At 38.4% G+C, this 19,526-nt stretch overlaps 1 protein-coding gene across 1 annotated transcript in view; it reads left to right on the top strand.

The window, feature by feature from the left end:
* The first annotated feature begins 299 nt into the window (after window positions 1–299).
* gbe1b (glucan (1,4-alpha-), branching enzyme 1b) overlaps window positions 300–19,526 on the top strand; it is a 136,433-nt gene continuing 117,206 nt past the window's right edge. Inside the window, exons 1-2 of the mRNA XM_036563470.1 lie at window positions 300–484; window positions 16,006–16,175. Coding sequence (XP_036419363.1) covers window positions 387–484; window positions 16,006–16,175 — 268 coding nt within the window. The 5' untranslated portion in view covers window positions 300–386. The remainder of the gene's footprint in view (window positions 485–16,005; window positions 16,176–19,526) is intronic.

The raw sequence follows: 19,526 nt of genomic DNA, 5'->3' as shown, positions 1-19,526 counted from the left end.
TCGCTGATCTCACTTTCTTGGTGTCACTCAGGTCATAGGGGCTGGAGTGACCAACCCCCCATGACCCCTATGTGGAAGCCCCCCGCATGTTTCCAAGGGCACTACAAGGGGCACATGATTGAAACTGTATATGTGCTCCTTCCTCCTTTCTAACAGCTCTGGTGCCATCTTAAAGGAGCAGTTCCCGTTCTGATTTAGGCTGTGCATTTTCATGTCGAAACACGCACTTTATGCTACGAGGTAAAACCGAGTGACCCCCTGTAATCTGTCAGCACCACACACGACATAAAAGCCACTGCCCACTTTCGGCAACCTGTCTTAGAGCGGCGTTCAAGCGCGCTCTGCTCTACGAGCCCTGTACTCGATTGCTCACGTCTGGCGCGAACATGGCAGATGCTGAGGATAATGTTGCTATTCCCGAGCTCAGCTCACTTCTACAAATGGATCCTTACCTCAAACCGTATGAAAAGGACTTTAAGAGGAGGTAAAGTGTGCTTTTAAGTCTAACATTTGCATCGCGCCGCTTCGTAATAGCCCCAACACTAACACGCCGGTAATGTCTGACGACCCTTTTCTCATATCTGAGTGCTGTTTCTTAAAGAAATAATGGCATTTTTTAATCTAAAGTGCAGTCAGACAGATGCTGTTAACGAATTCTCTGGCTTGAGCAAGTTATTTGGCAGCTGGTCACAGTCACCATGTTCCTCGCATGAGGACGTAACCTACGTGTCCGGACAGGATAGCGAGTATGTCCTGAATGTCTTCTAAGTACTGTAGGTCTGCACTAATGCGCAGAATATGTCTCTGCAGAACCAACATGCCCTTTAGGATTCAGACAAACACGTACGACGAATTAAGATCGCACAACTAAGTGTTTTTTGCGCATCCACAGTCATTAGGCCACAATGCAGCTTCACTCCTTTAGCTAGCTGTGTTTGGCTAGCTGTGTGTGCTAAAGTCACAGCTAGCTCCTCAGGATTGTACGGGGTTAAAGAAATGAAATGATGCTGCTGACGTTCCTCCTGTTGGGTTTCACGTCAGCTGAGTCTTTGAAAAACTGAAGGAAAATGAAACGTTACTGTCTAACGGGGGTCTCCTTCACAGGCTGCACTTCCTCTAAGTTTGACAGTGGTGATGCAAAGCTAAGGTGACGCCCATTTGTACACAAACTGATCATGTTTCAGCAGCGCCGGCTGTGCAGAGTCGATCAAGGGGCAGACATAGAAAGCCTATCACGATACTTAAAGGGGAAATCAGTCGATTATAAAAAGGTGTGCATAATTAGATGGTTAAGATCTAAATAAAGTCATTCTGAGTGATTTGATTTGAAATAAGAAACTTCTAGTAGGGTGGTGATAGGAACCAGACGTCTGAAGAGTTCGTCTCTAAAAGCTCCCTCAAAGAAAGTTACTACGTTATATGGTTAAATGAGACATTGTTGAGACATTGTTTTACTAAAGTGAGGAGAGTATCTATTTTTTATACCACTGATGGCGGAGATGTACATGTAGGGTATCTAAAGCAAAATAGAACCCAAATATGTATTTTTCCAGATTTAGCACTATTTTACCGTTCTCAGTATAATATATAAAAAAAGTCAGAACACGTGTAGGTTCACTGGATTTTACTATTTTTTGGATAGTAAATAAAATGGCAATTTTTGCGTTGTACACAATGTTACCCCTGGTTCCCATCACCGCCACTGTATAAAAATCTAAGTTGGCACGTTTCTCTAAAATACATCACTTCACATCAAACCACTCTGCATGACTTTGTTTACGTATCAGTGACTGAATTATACAGACATTTTGAAAAATCAGTGGAATTCCCCTTTAAAGAAATATGTGTACATTACATTACAGTTCACATACTGCACTGAATCCAGTTGGACAGGATTAATTATACTGTCTTTGAAATGGAACATGCAGTTATTCAGTGTCCTGACAGCTACTGACAGCCATAATATGCTCAAAAAGTGTACAGTGACATACAATATGATGATAAAATTGTCATATTGCCCCCATTTCAGTCCACAATTTTAATATCAGAAGTTAATTTAGAACATGTAGAGATGTTGTTAGTATGGTAAAAACTGAAACGTGACATGTAAACAATCTAGTAGTGTAACATGCCAAAATTGAAATTTCTTTTATTTCTTACCTGTGAAAACTCAAACTTTACATGCAACGAAAACATGTAATGATTTAGTTTTCACTCATAGCAAATCAAATGAAGTAATTAGAATAATGAGGACAATTAACATCTGCTGTGCCCTGTAGGGGTTTAAATCTTCATTTTAGTTTTTGCAGCAGTTTGATATTGTAGGTGATATTTTAAACATTACTGCAGTACTTCATCTCAGTTACATCCAGCAAATGTTACATTTCTATTTCACTTCACAGCAAACTCCACCACAACTTGAGTATATTTATTAAGCTCTGCTTGAATGAAGATCTTGATTTGTTGCCCTAGATGATTATTGTCATCTTGAAAGTTTGGCAACATGGAACAGTGGACAGACACAGATAAACATTTATCTTAGAGAAGTGCTCTAAAACAAAACCAGGTTTCAACTTCATGATAGAGATCTGGAGCAATAGAATTACATCATAGCTTTTAGAACCGATGTGCTGATACAATAACTTTAATAACTGATACAATAACCTGGCTGCCTTAAAAAATTGAGTTAATTGAATTTTAAGTTAACAGAACAGTAAGCAGTATGTTATAATCTGTCCAGTTCTTCAAGTCCTTCAAGTTCAAAAATGTCTCCATTTCAGTCAGGTTTTAACTTATTATTTATTACAACAAATCATTTTTACAGAATCAATGTGCACTCCTCACTTTATTTACCACAAATCATATTACAGTGTAGCAGTATTTTGTCCATACTGTGCAGACGTATTAAATGCTATAGGTGTTATATTTTTCCTTTTTCATGCTTGCACTTGCTTACTTTGTAGAAGTATATGACTCTGAATGACAGAATCAGCTCTGATTTTACATTTCAATTAGTACAACTCTTTGAAATGCAGATTGTCCTGCTTTAAGTTAATGTGCATAACATGCTTCCAGCTACTGCACCTTTCTATGGTAATATGTAGATTAGTAGCATTTGTAGATGGGCTTTTGGTTGCTGAGTAATCAAAACACACACACACACACACACACACACACACACACACACACACACACTTTCTAAACCGCTTATTCTTCTGGGTCGCGGGTGGCTGCTGGAGCCTATCCCAGTGGTCATTGGGCGGAAGTCAGGATACACCCTGGACAGGTTGCCAGTCCATCGCAGCACAAGTAATCAAACACTTGATTTTAAAGGGAAATTCTGTTTTTTGTTGTTTTTTTCTGCATATTTCAATGGTTGAGATGTCAATATTCAAAGTCATTCAAAGTGGTTTGATGTGAAATAGTACTGTAGAGAAACCTACTGACTCTGATTTCTTTATATTGGTGATTATTGGAACTAGAGGTGTCAATATCAGCAGTGGAAATTTAGCCATTTTAGTTACTCCAAATTGACAAGTGAACCCACACCCATCGCCTGAGCTTTTATATGTAACGTTGACATAATGGTAAAATAGTAGAAAATCAGAAAAAAATCAGTTTTATTAAAGCGCCCTGCGTGTATCCCTGCCCCATAAAAGGATTTTAAGATATGTTTTGTTCCAAAAGTTTGTCAAAACCATCATAAAGCAATATTTCAGGCAACCTGTTTATAACCATTGCATGTAATTACTTTCTGTGAGATGGCTTTTAGAGATATAAAACTCTTAAGATGTCTGGTTCCTAATACCACTACTGTGAACAATTTTGACAATTTTGTTTCAGTAGGATGGTGCATTTTACACCGAAACAGTCGAATTCTTTAGAAATGTTGGTGGAGTTTCCCTTTAAAGCAGTGGTGACCTTAACTTACAAAGAGAATGTCAGTCAGTTTGACTGCGCACAATCCATTTTGATAGATGCAGTATTTGATGTGTTGACATTGCATGGGAAATCATGGTCATGCACCCCATCATTAGTGATAATGATGATAATGATGAACAACAGCTCTGCAGTATTCATATTGAATATGAATACTGATATTCACTGCACCAACCAAATTGGTATAAGCCTTTGCATTTAAAGGAGAGCATTTTATAGCTGCCCTGGTAATGTCCCCAAACAGACTTTACCACTAATCAACTAGAATTCACTCATTTTGATCACAGTTCGAGGTAGAGTTTTTATCAGATGTCGTTTCAGAACCCGTGACCGTCGCCATAGAGATCTGTAGTGATGAAATAGAACTGTTGTATAATGTTAATTACCACCAAAGTCTTGAGAGGTTGTCTCTGAAGGATACTAAATTAGGAAAGGCTACTAATTTTACCTTCCTCTGGGGAACTGTTTTAAAGGTCAACTCATTCGGTATAAAATGATTGGGAAATGTGTGTCAGACGCTCACTGAGGAACGTTCTCCTGGGACGCAAGATGAACTCTGATTATTCAGAGAAGATTAAGCCTTTCTTAGCTTGTTATGCTGCTCTTTAATATCAAAATCATATTGGAATTTCTATTGCAATTTATCTATATCCTTTTTCAATGAGGGACAAGAGATTTCATGGTATTATTTATCAGTTAGTTAACTCACATGAGCCTTTTTTGAGTGAAATGACTGACCTTTATGTACCTAAAGCAAATTATGCCTGGAAATGAGCTCACAGGTACAGGATGCCCATGAGGACTACTGTTGCTTGTGAGCAAAGTCTAAAATTTTACTCAATGCCCTGAATAGCTAGAATGTGCTAACTTGGCTGGCAGACTGCCAATTGAACCAAAACAGGCTAAAGCAAGTGTTTTTCCCTGTTTTTTTTTCATGAATATTTAATTTGGAGGTTTTCCCTTAGTGGAATAATTAATAGGATGGCATGTGCTTTCAGGACATGTAATTGAGTGTAATGAGTGAACCCCACCATGCGCTAGTCTTTGCATTAACATTAGTTAAGAGAGGAAGCCGAGTCAGCTGGCTTTTTTTGGCTTGGCTTCAAGAGGGAATACAAAGTTAGAGGAAAAAATCTGAGAGATTTCTAAATCCTGAGTGTTAAAAATGGCTTAAAGAAGCTGTATGTCTGAATTTTTACATGTAAATTTAATTTACTGAAAACCAATTATTAATCACTTGTTAATAACTAAAACCAGTGGTACATTGGAAATGTGCAATGAGAAGTTTGTTCTTTAAACTGTCATACATATAATTTTATCGTGAGTAATTAATGTGTGTGAGGTGTAAATGTAAAAGTATTAGTGTTGTCAGGCCTGCTGGAACTCACCTATCATAAAACAGTACACAAATGTGAGCACCCCAGGGCAAATTGTATGTTTTGTAACACATTTTAATACACAATTACTGCTAATTTGCTTTGAATTTAACATATTGGAGGGCATAATAAATCATAAAATGTAGCCTGTACAAAAGTTATGGCACATTGCATGTTTTGTTTAACATGTTTTCCAGTATTCTTCCACTACTTTCCACTACTTTTAAGGTGCACCCATTGTAGTTGTTCAGTTGCACCCACACAGCTGAAATCTCCATAGAAAAATACTAAGAATTGAATGGGATGTTCTAGAGTAGCCGCAAAGGAACCACTCTCTAAAATCTCTAAATCTGATATTATTTATTTACTATAGTCAGATCACCAAGCTTGCCAGTCAGTGGTCAAGTAAAAACTGAATAAAGCTTTTATGTGAAACAGTTAATGTGCTGCAAACTAATGAGCATGTCACATCTCAAAATACACCCAGCTCGCAATATATTTCATTGAGCATTGTGGTGCATTTGCCACAAGTGCTTTTTATTCTTGCCTTTCTGTGCCATTTTTGCAGTTTGGCTTGTTGTTGTTATTGTGTATCTTCACATGATTCACTTTTTAAATTTGGTTACATCATTTAGCCGTGCATATTATGTATATTGGAGAATGCTGCCTTCTGTTTCAACCAGCCCCAGATTCAGCATGCCGAATTTAAACAGGCTAATCCATTCTATGAAAGCTGACAAACAGTGCTGTACAATTTCAGGAGGGAGCTGCCAGTTTAGTTCTACAATAAAGATTTGGTTTTGGCATCTATTAGTGTGTTCTTTTGTTTACATGCATGGGAGAAAAGGTGGGTCAGCTGCAGTGAGGCATTTGCAAAAATGCAATGTTGTTTGCCTATAGTAACCAGGCCAAAGCCTTTCTGGCCCACAGGGAATTGTCCCGATGCCCCCGATTGTCTGCTCCAGCACTGATATCATCTATCACGAAAATATTATTTTCATATCACCTTCCCTTAGTTTATTATTTCACATCGATGTATGAACTAGTCCTGTCTCTGTACATGTCCTGTATGCTTCGTTTCGGCACCAGTAATGTGCTGTTTATGCTGAGTGTCTGAGGTTTCTTTTAGTGGTGAGTGAGATGTTGGCCCTTGCTGATGAGTGTGCGCGGCAGTTCCGACTCTGACACAGCATGGGTTCCAGCAAACTGCAGACGTGCCTACCGCACCTGTCTGGCCCATGAAAGACCCCCACCATAAATAATTTTACATAGGCAGGCGCCACAGCGAGTGTCAGTTAGCTGTTGATCAAACCTTGCACGAGACAGCCCAGTGCACCAGCAGGATTTCTCATGAATGTAAGCGTCCAACTCCACAAGCTTGTTCAGAATCATGCTGAGTCTAACCGGAGCAGCGCAGTGCCAGGACTACTGATGACTAATTCAAAAGAGACCTGGCAACCCCATAGCCGGGGTGAATTTCATTAATGTTCCAGAATCTTCTTGCTTGGTTAGAGAAGCCCAAATAAAGGTGTAGCATAGTATTCATTGATTGCAGTGATGATGATTAGGGATGTGCATTCTGTGTAATTTTGATATTCGATGTGCCATGAAATTAATGTAAGGCTGTAGGCTCACCGTTTTAGGTGACAGCATTGGTGTGCGCAAACATTTTGCATCATGCAGAGGAGTATATTTCAAAACATGTTTTATAATTCAAAAATAGCTCAGGGGAATCAGTAGGTTTTCATGCTGGATGAGTAACATAAAGAAAGCTGCCCCAGATGAGCTAATGAGCTAAAGCTAGAGCTAATAGGTGCAACTCTGGGTGCTGACAGAAACTCATCTTTTTTCTTTTCAGTGGACGATGTGCCAACATATTAGTTTGAAGTATAAAATCCATGCTATCTCTGTTACATCCTTAACAACTAGCACATGTTAAGCCACTCATGCTTTCGGAGTAGCAAAGTATAACATGCATACTCACAAATAGGAGCAAAACTCACTTTTTACAGTCCTATTAAACATAAAATTGATGTTTCACTAAATCATTGGTCTTTATATTTTATCCATCTCCTATGATGAAACGCAACAAATACCCAAACAGTGATTTCAGTGTTTGAATACTGGCATCTCTAAAAACTGAATACTTGAGTACCCATGCTTACCTCTAATGACGATCTGTTCTATCCACATATTGCTGTAGTGTGTTGGAACAAATCCTCTGCTTGTGCCTGATCAAATGCCACCCGAAAGTCATTTCTCACAGCTGAGAGAGAACACAAAACTATTTGTAGCATATAGGATGCACTTTGTGTTTAACCATTTGTGCTTCACATTGTGTGAAAAAGATGCAGTCAAACTTTATTTATGAATTTATGTTGGGGAAATTACATTTGTTTCAATGGAATTTGCTGCCATGAGTAGTTTGGCGTCTCAGACTTATTAGCCAAATAAATTTTGCTTGCAGAATTTCGTTTCGAGTTGGTCTTTGACATCCAAATTTGCATCTTTGACCAACAGTGCTACTATTTTGGTCTCTGAAGAGGCAGCCCTTCATATAGCACTGACCCTCCAAAATGGAAATGCTAATTTAACCAGTGTCTAAGCACAACTCTTAACATTTCTTCCCCACTGGCTATAAATAAACATGTGAGAGGCCGCATGATACCCAGTCAGTTGGAAGACTGTATTATTATCTTTTGTAGTTTTACTGTTTGTAGTGCATGAGTTGGCCAGCTCCTTGACTAAGTCACACTTCTGCTGCCAATCATGCCAGTTATCTACCTGTTTTGCTACATGTCATGTATGTAATTATTTGAAATATTTATGTTCACTTTAATGTTTTTACTGTTTATAGTAGGCAAGTTAGCCAGCTTGCTAACTGCTATGTTAGCTCCTTGACTAACCAAAGCTGCATGACTGTTAGCTACATTTTTTTGCTACAGATCAGTGTGTAGCACAATAATTCTTGCTAGTATAATTATCTGATACAATCATGTTGCTGATAATGCATAGCGAGTTAACTAGTTTGCTGTTTTGCACCAACATGGAGGATTTTTTATTTTTTTTGGGCACGCCAGTGTGTTGAGCAGTTTTAAGCTTTTTTGACCTCACTGTTGACTCCCATTCTATACACGCAGTCATGTTTTGTTTTTCCTTTTTCGATTTTCTACTTTCATTTATTGCTAATTTGTTTATTTATTTGTGGCAACATGCCCTTTACATGGCCTTACTGGGTTACAGTGTTGCTCACGTTGGAGGTACAAAAGGGAGCAATCCTCAGCAATGCCAAGGTCTTGACTGCAGTAAAATACCGGCCTTAATAGAATGCTGGCCATGTTGGCCTGGCTGTGTTTTCTGCTGTGAGATCATACAACTCCTCCAGCTGTTCTCTTCAGTCAGGCCTGCACTGAACACCTGTGCGGATAATAGATGGGCTAAGCTGAATACTTACAAACTGCTGGCATCGACTCAAGAGCTTTGGATTTCATCAGCCTGAATCTTCACTCTTTTTGTGCTGTTGTTTTTTAGACTTACTGCTGAAGTTTCTGCTCTGATTTCTTTCAGTGAGGCTTGGGGTATATACCAGAGGTTGGCAATTCCAGTCCTTGGGATGATTTTCACTGTGCTGCCATAGTATTTCAATACACAGGATTGTGTTCTTGGAAAGCATGACCTCTCTCAAGAACCCGGTCATTGGGGGATGTCACAACATGCACTGATCCCACTTGTGGACCTTGCACAGCCATTTCTGGATTGCATAATTCTTGTCCAAACTTTTAAGGAGCAATAAATGATGTTTGTGATCATGAGAGCTGAAAAAAGCAGGTTTAACTGGTCATGGAAAGCTACCTTTACAGAAAGGATCACTTACCACTTTCATACCGCTTTCATCCCAGGATAGTTTGAAGCCAAGCAAAATGAAGAGACATCAGGACATAAAACTTCATTGAAAAATGTTAGGAGTTTTGAGAGAAAAGACAGCTAGCACTGTCTAAAAGGTGCACAGATTTCTGGAAAGCATTTGAAAGAGCAGGTGAGGTTGACCCTTGCACAGGGCTACGGAGGCATCTTTTGAGTGTACAGTCTTGAGAACCAAGGCAAAAAAACACAGTACTGGAGAGCAGCTTGTCAAACCTGACTGCATTAAAACTATGGAGTGGCTCTGTGACCCACAGGTGGATGAAGTGAACACACATCTCACTCTTTGAGAACAGTGAATTGATAAAATTGCTACAGCTTGCCAAGTTGCATGAGAAGCTCAGGAAAGCTCTTCTTTTGCCATTTGGTCCGATCAGATAACAACCGTGGCTAGTAAGTCTGTGTGTATTGTTTATGGACAGTTTGTAAATGGTGATGACTTGAAGTCATACTTAAGTCTGCCAATCTAAACAACAATTACAGGCCAAGATTTTTATGGCTGTGGACTCTTATTTTGTATCCAACAATCTGTTCTGCAAGAATCTTGTTCCGCGTTGCACTGGCTACTGACTATGATTTAATCGTCGCTTATAGGATAAATTTCTAGGACACATAATCTTCCAGTGCATGATTTGCTGACTATGTTCATATGCCAATCAGTGGTTTAATATTACTGTGACTAAAGAATGACCATGGCTTGACTGTCATAAGCTGACAGTCCACTGTCTCTCATACAGCAAAATTTTGGGGCAGTTTCTGTTATAACTCATATACGATGACACTATTATGACACCAAAACAAACCTGACTGACAACCAACAAAAAGCTTGGACTTTTGGGGGAGAAAGAGCCCCTCATGTTAAACATTTAGTCAGAAATGGACATGATGAGATATTTAGATGAAAGTAACATAATTGGCCTTGTTCTATCTGGATAGATAGGATGGCCATCTGTCTCCCCCTGTCACGGTGTGCTGTTAGCTAACACGGGTGTCTTTTAGTTGAAGTTACAGATTTGACAGTTAGTGTTTAGCACCAGATGCGCTGAGCTGCCCAGTGACGTTGCGTTTGTGGCAGTTTGAAAAGATGTGGTGGAGCTTCACATGACTCAGAGGAAGTACATGCTAGCACTCACCCTCTGTTTTGTAGGATTATATGATGGGGAGACCTAACTAATTGGAAATGTAATTGGACATGTGTAAATTAAAAGGAAAATTGGGTAAAAACCCTCCTCCCAAAAAAAGTCAGCTTATGCATTAGTGGACAGTGTGGCCAAAAGGTTATATCATAGTATAATTAAAATTTCTGACTGATGTGGTATAGATCACCAATATACTGTATTTATGTACAACCTTATGTCCAAAAAAGTTGGGACACTGCAGAATAAAAACAGAATGCAATGATGTGTAAACCATTTACATCCTATATTTAATTGAAAATAGTACAAAGACAAAATATCAGAGGTTGAAACTGGGAAATTTTATTGTTTTTGAAAAATATATGCCTATTTTGAATGCGATGGTAGCAACACGTTTCAAAAAAGCTGGGACAGTGACATGTTTACCACCGTGTTTCATCACCTCTTCTTTTAACAACACTCTAAGCATTTGGGAACTGAGGAGACCGACTGCTTTAGTTTTGAAAGTGAAATGAATTTGCTATTCTTGCTTGATATGGGATTTCAGCTGCTCAACAGTTCAGGGTCGCCTTTGTCGTATTTTTCATTTCTTATTGCACCAGATGTTTTCGGTGGGTGACAGGTCTGGACTGCAGGCAGGCCAGTTTAGCACTTGGACTCTTTTACTACAGAGCCATGGTGTTGTAATACGTGCAGAATGTGGTTTGGCATTGTCTTACTTAAATAACCAAGGCCTTCCCTGAAGAAGACACTATCAGGATGGCAGCATTTGTTGCTCTAAAACCTCTATATATATCGATCAGCATTAATGGTGCCTTCACATGATTTCCAAAAAGAATTTCAAATTTTGATTTGTTGGGACCACAGGACACTTTTCTACTTTGTTTCAGTCCATCCTAAATGAGTTCAGGCCCAGAGATGGCGGCGGGGTTTCTCAGTCCTGTTTATATATGGTTTCTTCTTTGCATGGTAAAGTGTTAACTTGTATTTATGGATACTTCTACGAACTGTGTTCACAGACAGTGGTTTTTGGAAGTGTTGCTGAGCCCATGCAGTGATTTTTCACTACAGAATCGTGTTGGTTTTTAATGCGGTGGTGCCTGAGGTCCTGAAGATCACAACCATCCAATGCTGGTTTACAGCCTTATGTTTTACAGAAATTTCTCCAGATTGGAGATTGCCCCTGTCCCAGCTTTTTTAAAAGATAGTACTGGCATAAAATTGAAAATGGGCATAATTTTTTTGAAAAACAATAAAATTTCTCAGTTTCAACATTTGATATGTTGTTTTGTACTATTTTCAAGTAAATATAGTTTAAATGATTAGCATATCAGGGGTGGTGACGCGCCTCCAGAAGTGGTGGGGTGAAACTTACTGATCCCAAAAGAAGTGACTAAATGCAATTAGGCCATTGACTAAAACCACCTTTAATGTCATGCTAATAACATGCCTACAAATCTATTCATGAACAGAGTCATGTTTGTTTTTCTTTTTTTCACTGGGTTCAGCCTCAGATAGTGAACTATTGTAAACCAGTTGAACCATTGAACCAGTCTTGGTGCTACACGCTTCAGGAACAGGTTCTTCAAGGGTTCTTTCATAAAGGTCAGTGTGTGAAATACTCCCTGGTATTTAGGGAGTCCTGTTGGCTGGCTACTCCAGCATTAGCTGCCTGTTAACTCACTCACAATAGCAGTGCTTCAATGGCAACAATATTTGGTTTAACAATTCTTTTTCTGGAAATTCTCTTTTCTAGTGTGGTAATGCGTTCTTCCACACATTAACTGAGAACTTGCACATCTCCTCTAGTGTCTTCGGTTTGGGAAATAGTAACAATTCACTCTTTCCACCAGTCTCTTGGGAAATCGGGTAAATTTTCAGATTTACAAATATGCTGCGGCTTACTGTAACGTTTTTCAGAGGTATTGTGGGCATAGTTACAGTTGCTAATGTTGTTACAGTTGTTAGTGAACTAAATTGCTACACTTGAATGCTTTAATGGTTCTTTGCCTGGTGAAATTGTTATTCTCAATGACTGAGATGTTGGTTAAGTTTATTTAAAGAAAGTTTTACAAATGCTTCTGTGTTGCACCAAAAAGCGTTCCACTATTGTTCCAAATGAAGGAACCATATTTGCTGAGAATGCTGGAGAAGGGTTCTTAACCTTTTATGTACATTATTGTAACAAGATTTTATTCCAAGTATTTATGGATAGTTTTTTAGTCCATTAATCAAGGTAAGTTTACACAATGTGATAGGCATCTGGTCTTTTCAAATTCTGTAAAAAACAAACAAACAAAAAAAAAGAACCCACAAAAATATTTAAAATTAAATGATTACGATCTGAATGATAAATGACATGATATATGCCATGTCATTAGAAAAGCACATTTAGCAGTCTAAAAATGCAGAGCTATTATCACTCAAAATGCTTTTGCGTACATCACCAAAGGGGAGGAAATCCACACCAGCAGGATCTCACAAATGTGCATAAATTTGTAGTTAAAAAGATAATGTATAGAAAATAAAATAAAATGTTTGCTGTTATAAATTGCATGTATATAAGATGCAGGGTTTTGTCCTGAGAGCGACAACATATAATGGTATTCTTTTTTCACTTAAGTGAAAAGTGCAGAAAGTTCTGAGAAAATGCACAATTATCCAGAATTGACAGTTGTTGTGCAAGATTCTTAATGAATATGTAGAGAGGAAGTGGAACGACTTATTTTCTTTTTGTGCCTGTGCTTGTGGTGTGCTGAGCTGTTCTCAGATATGTGAGGGGGCTGAAGGGGGGGGGGCAGTGTTAACCACTGCTGTGGGGCATAAATTGGATAACTTGCTTTCAAGTGTACTTAATTGATTTTTGTGTGTGTACTGTTCTGCATGCAGTTTTAAAAGTTTTAATTGAGAACAAACAAATTAATCTCTGAATTGTCCATTTCTCTCCAGTGCAGTGTGCAACACTGCATTTCCACTGCTGGCTTTGAAAGAGATATGAAGCACGGTATGATGTGACAGCCCCTTAGGAATATCTTGAAATGTTATGCTAACACATCACAGTAGGCCTACACAAGGTACAGTGCATGTTAAAAATGGGGAATTGAAAGTATGAGCAAAGAGAAAAATTGAGGGCAAGGATGCTGGGAGGTCACACACTCTCAATGTGACACCTATATGTTTAAGTAATGTGACCTGTAAAAAGTATCATTGCTCTTTTTGCCTCATGTAAGAGCTTTAATACTGATTAGCATCATTTTTATAGAATGTTTATAGGATGAATTTCTTTCAGTAACAGTAGCAATTGTAAATGTCTGGGCAATATGGCTAAAAACAACAGTATGCTTGCTCTTGCTAATGAGTTTAATACTATGGAAGAAAAAAAACAAACAAACAATATTTATTGCGTATTATTAGGAAATGATTTTTTGGTATAGAAACACTAGAAAGACTTGTTACATTGTTTCTAGGATATGGATATCAAGGACGGCCACAGTCTACTCCAGTTCTGCACTCATTATTACTAATAAGCGGGTTGGCCCAAGGTTTGATTCTGCAGCCGTTCGAGTTACGGTAATGACTGTGCTGGAAATCAACTTCCTATGAAGTCACCTTGACAGACTGATTGAGATGCAGTTTTGGATGTCTTCTCCAGACTCTAATCATCTGGGACACAAGCCGGTGGACATGCCGAGAATAACACTACTTTATGGGGCGCCACTAAGCAAGTCCTCCGTCCAATCCGCAGCCTCTGAATTTCTTATAATGGCCATGACTTTGAGGATCATATGCTGGTTCATGTCCAAGGGTCAGATAGGAAAGGGAGAGATTTATTACTTCATTTGTTTGTCCACAGTGGGAAACTGAGCAGTCTTTCTGTTTTCAAGGCTGACATATATCGCAGTTATCGAAAGAACTGTCCAGAATCATCAGTATAGTACAAATTGTACTGTTGAGAACTAAATCTTGAAGGGTTTTTTTAAATATTTTAGCTTTTTATCATTAAATATAGTAATTTATTAGATATAATGTATGTACAACTGCTGCTGAATTACATGATATAATGATAAACTTCCTGTTGAGTGTGGTTTGCATGGTTACTGTCCATAATCTGGTACATGCGGCTTGAAATTTATACAGAGAAACGTGTCAGTCTAAAGTCTTTAAGGCAAACGGACAAATGCTAATCATCTGTTTTTACCTCAGCTAACATAAGCAGCCCAGCCACATCATATTTCTCCCCATACCTTGTAGCTGGAAAACAGTGAGTTTATGAAGAGTTAGTTAACTGATACCAAACGAAAAAATGAACTAATGCATTACTAAATACATTAGCTAATAAATTCAGTAAATGGTGTTAAAAGTTTATTTTAACTAAATGTGTGTTAGTAGAGTGTAAAATGAGCTTGAGCTTGATGTGTACATGCTTTTCTATGAGGCTTCCTACATGCTGTGATTACTCTTGGTACTATCTGATACTCGAGGCACCAGAGACGCTCTGCCACGGCATGATGTTGGAGTTTTACATTACATTTATGTCACATCTTATTCTGTAAGTTTATTGGCGGGTTGCAAAACAGAAATCTGATAATTGCCTGACTCATGTAGGTCTGGAGTTTTCCTATTATCTGATTATGTAAACATGAACGAATTACTGACAACCTGATTTTCTGCAGTTATCATAAGCACACTCATTGAGTCCAAGCTTTTGAATAGTAGAGTATACACAAGATCAAGAGAATGGGTGAATGTGCTTATATATATAAAAAAAAATAATAATAATAAATTATTAGTATAGTTATTGAAAGTAGCGTTGGTAGATTTAGAGCACTAGTAAAAGTAATTCTGGTATATGACATTTGGTAATATCCAAATGGCTGTTTATTTGGCTCTTAAACAAGGCAGTCTGATTTATAACGGTTGGTAATGGAGGTGGAAAGCACTCGATAGTTTATTTCTTTATTTACTTATTTGAGAAGCACTGGGCTTTAGCTGAAAGGATCTGCTCTGGTGTGTTGGGGGTGATTTATGTTTCTTTCACTGCCACAGTCTGCTTCTGAAACATAAAGTTGCTTGTTTGGAAATAAATATAAACCCAAAAGTTGCTGTTTGACTGAGGCCCAATATCGTGTTCTACCTTAGTTTGAAGTATTCTGATGATTCAGAGGTTGTTATTGTTGTTATTTTTTTCCAGTTCCTGCAGCGTTTTTGCTGCGTCCTGTCTAAAGGTGTGGTGGGACTATAGCGTGTATCTCCTGTGCTGTTGTGTTGTCAAATTTCAGAACAGGTGAATACTAAAGTTCTCAGTACATGGTGAACGTAACACTTAACTGAGTTAGCTTGTTAATTACGTATTCTGGGCTTTGGAACGCCAGAGAGGATCAGTGAGTGTTGTTTTCCTCCAATATCTGCCAGCGGCCTTTTGATTTTCTGTATGCCACCCTTAGCATCCTGGCATTCGATAATCCAACTTTCACTGATGTGTTTTGCTGCTTGAAGCCTGGGGACATCAACCGGATTAATTTTTCACAATATTTACAGGGCCCTTCTTGCGTTCAAGGTGAGAATAGTGAGGTTTTGTCCTAGTCGATCCTTGTTTATTGATGTGTATCTCTCTTCTTGTCTTTGCTTGGAAGATATCGCTTGTTCCAGAAGCAGCTCTCGCTCCTGGAGGAGGCCGAGGGAGGCTTTGATCAGTTCACACGCAGCTACAGGAGCTTTGGTGCACACCGCCAGCCAGACAACAGCCTAGTCTTTAAAGAGTGGGCCCCAGCTGCCGAGGCACTGTTCCTCACTGGAGACTTCAGTATGTACAAGTTTCAGTTTTTTTTCTTACCTAAAGGGGACTTTTGCTTGTTTCTGCTCTTTTGATATTTTGTTGATGAGATTGCATCAATTTATTTGCGCTTTAGTTTCCGTCCCATAAATTTCACTTGTTTCCTGTTTTTATGTCTCACTGTTTCATTGAAACACAGCCCAGGGTACCTACTTGCACTTTTTTATAGAGCTCTAAAAATAAAACTAGTGAAATTATACAATACTAACAGAGAGAGCTTCATTAAAATCCACTGGATATTTTTTCATTATTATTTTATTGGTGTGGTATGTGTGTATATATTCCGGAATTCATAAAGTGCTCAAAAATGTTTAATGAATGTGAAACCACTAAACCTTTATCTTTATTTTCTCATTTTTTAGTTGATTGCTTTTTAGTTTGGGGTCCTTTTGTAACACTAAATAAAAAGAACTTTATGTACATCTGCCAAGGGAAGAAAAAGACTTCAAGGCTGTCTTGGATCGCATGTAAAACAAAATTAGAGCCTGGCATCATAAAGGAACTGTCTTCTGAAACCTTTTTTATTCAATGCGAGTGATCTCTCTAAGAAAAGGAAGCGCAAGAGTACAGAACATTTTCTCCCTTTTTTCTATATTCAAATTAGGGCTGATCCCTGAATTTCTAATCTGCAAATAGATATTTCTTTGCCAAAGGTTTCACTCATATTTTCTTATTCAAAGCATCAGAAGCTGCAGTTCATAAGTAATTGGACAGTGACACAATTTTTGTTGTTTTGCTTCTGTGGTGAATGCACTGGATTTGAAATGAAACGATGACTGAGTTTTCCCCTGCAGAATTCCAGCTGTAGTTTTGAGGTGTTTCCATCTATACTGGGAGAACAATATAGGAATCACAGCTGTTTTATACATACAGTACTGTGCAAAAGTCAAAAACCATTAATTCATTTAGTTTCCATTTTTAACAGCCTTTAAATACAAGTTATTCATTTTGAGGAGATAGTTCTTAGGAGATTAGACATGAGATGATCTTCAAAGTGCTTCAAAAATAAAAGCGTTTAATAATAAAGGGAGGAAGGGGAAAGTCAAAGGAAAATAAGTGGGGGAAAAAAACAGGAGTTTCCAAAACTGTAGTTCAAAAAATGATTAAAAGATTGCAAAATGGGACTCCTAACATTAATACAAGACCCTGGTGCATGACACCAAAACTGTGGCCATCAGATGAACAGTACAGCTTTCATCTTTGAGAGAGAGGAGAAAATAAAGCTCCACTCTTGCTTCAGATCTGAAAGAATCCACAGGTGTTTCTGTCCATCCTTCCACTGTGAGAAGACAACTCATACTATGAGTCTGAAAGGATGTGTAGCAGTCAAGAAGGCAATGGACAAAAGAAGAAAATTTGCACATTAAGTAAATAAATTGCTGGTGTTCTCCGCTCTTCCCAAGATACCATTCCTGGTTCTTATCAAAACATTTTAACAGAGGATTCTTTAGAGAAACATTTTTGCGAGGGAGTGAGCGAAAAGAATCTTTGTAAAGTTCTCAGATAGACCCTTAAATTGGTAAAGAACCTTTACATTATGAAGGTTTACTTGGACTGTGAGAAGCATAAAATGCAACCAACTTCTAAAACTGAACTTTGGAGGTGTGAAAAAGAGAATAGAAGCTGTAATAAAGCTGCACTAAATATTGAAAAATGTGATATAGTCTTTAGTTGTTGAGACCCCCCCCCAAAGTGCTGTCAAATGAACAAATTGTACTCAATGGCCATACATTACAATAACTGAAGGGTGGCCTTTTGCACTGTCCTGTGTATAATTGGACAGTAGTGCAATATTTATTCGAATTAGCATTCTGTGTTCCATCATGCTGGATTTTAAAATAAAGCGATGAATACATTGAATTGGAGCTTTAATTGAATGATATTTAGATCTGTATCGGGTGAACAATATAGGAATCACAGCTCTTGTATACATTATTATCTCATTTCCCTATAAATATTTGTAAACTTGGCTGCTCAGTTGTTTTTTGGCCAGCTGTGCCATTGCATCATTAGTTCATGAATGAGCTATCTATATAGCTTTATACTTAGACCTGTTGTTTTATATTAAATAGGTTCATTCCAGATGTGCATCTGCATCTGGAGCTTGTTGCTGTTTTCTCTCTAAGTGGATTTTGACACATTTAAAACATTTTAGATGTGTCAAAATCAGCTGTTTGGTACATTAAGAGCTTGAATTTTGCAGTTGCAGCAGCAGATCATGGAAGACATATATAGATGTTTAAGAGAAGAATAACCAGCATCACTTCATAGGATTTGCTACAACATAAATTCCCACTGCTAAGCCTCAAGAACAGAATGACCATGGGATAAAGTCTTACAGATAGATGAGGTGAAGATTAGCCTTAACTTTAATTGTATGAGAAAAAGCTGCTGCTTACTACTTCACTACCTCATCTGAGGAAGCACTGTGGCATGATTGTGTATGGCTGCCAGTGGAAGAGGTTCAGTTATCTTTATTGATGGTGCGCCTGCCAACAGCAGCAGCAGGATGAATTCTGAAGTGTACAGAAACACTGAAACACTCAAAATGCCTCAAAACATAACTAGTGGATGGCGCTTCACCTTGCAGCAGGACAGTGACCCGAAAAATATTACTAAAGCGCCTTGGAGATTTTCAGGGCCAAAAAGTGAAATGTTCTTGACTGGCCAAGTCAATCTTATGTCCTGAACCCCACTGAGCTTCCATTTCACTTACTGAAGACAAGAGTGAAGGCAAAAACCCTAAAACAAGCTGAGCTGAGAAATGGCTGGTGTACAAGCCTAGCAGATCAGAGAAGATGCCTAGTATCAGGTGATGTCTGTGGGTTGAAGATTTTGGGCAGTCATCCATTGCAAAAGTATTTGCAGCCAAGTACTAAATGAGAATTTTAGAATTTGTCTTGTACCTGTCGGACTCTGTGGCTTTCTTGTGTGGTTCACCCTATATAGAAGCAAATATCCTAAAATTAAGGCTGACATTTGTGCTTTTTTTAAAATCATTGTTTCATGTCAGATGTCTGCGTACAATGCCAAATCAAGACTGTGTTATTGTCCAATTACTTATGGCTTGCAATGCATGTAGCTTTTAAGCTCCCCGGACAAAAAATTAGTCACCTTGTATGTTTGAGGTGGTAGTAACTTCAGGCTCCTGCAGATGGCGTTGCATGAGGATGATTGGGCTATAAATACCTGCAGGGTGTGCAACAGGATTCACAGATTGAGAAGAGGTGGTACTGTGCAGCGAATGTCTCGTTCGATGTGTGGAAAATGGGTCACAAAGCAAATGTTAATGATTGGCAAAAAGAAGTGATTGCATTGTGG

The sequence above is a fragment of the Colossoma macropomum genome, unplaced genomic scaffold, assembly GCF_904425465.1.
Source record: "Colossoma macropomum unplaced genomic scaffold, Colossoma_macropomum, whole genome shotgun sequence".
Taxonomy (NCBI): Eukaryota; Metazoa; Chordata; class Actinopteri; order Characiformes; family Serrasalmidae; genus Colossoma; species Colossoma macropomum.
This window is presented reverse-complemented; position numbering and strand designations above follow the sequence as displayed.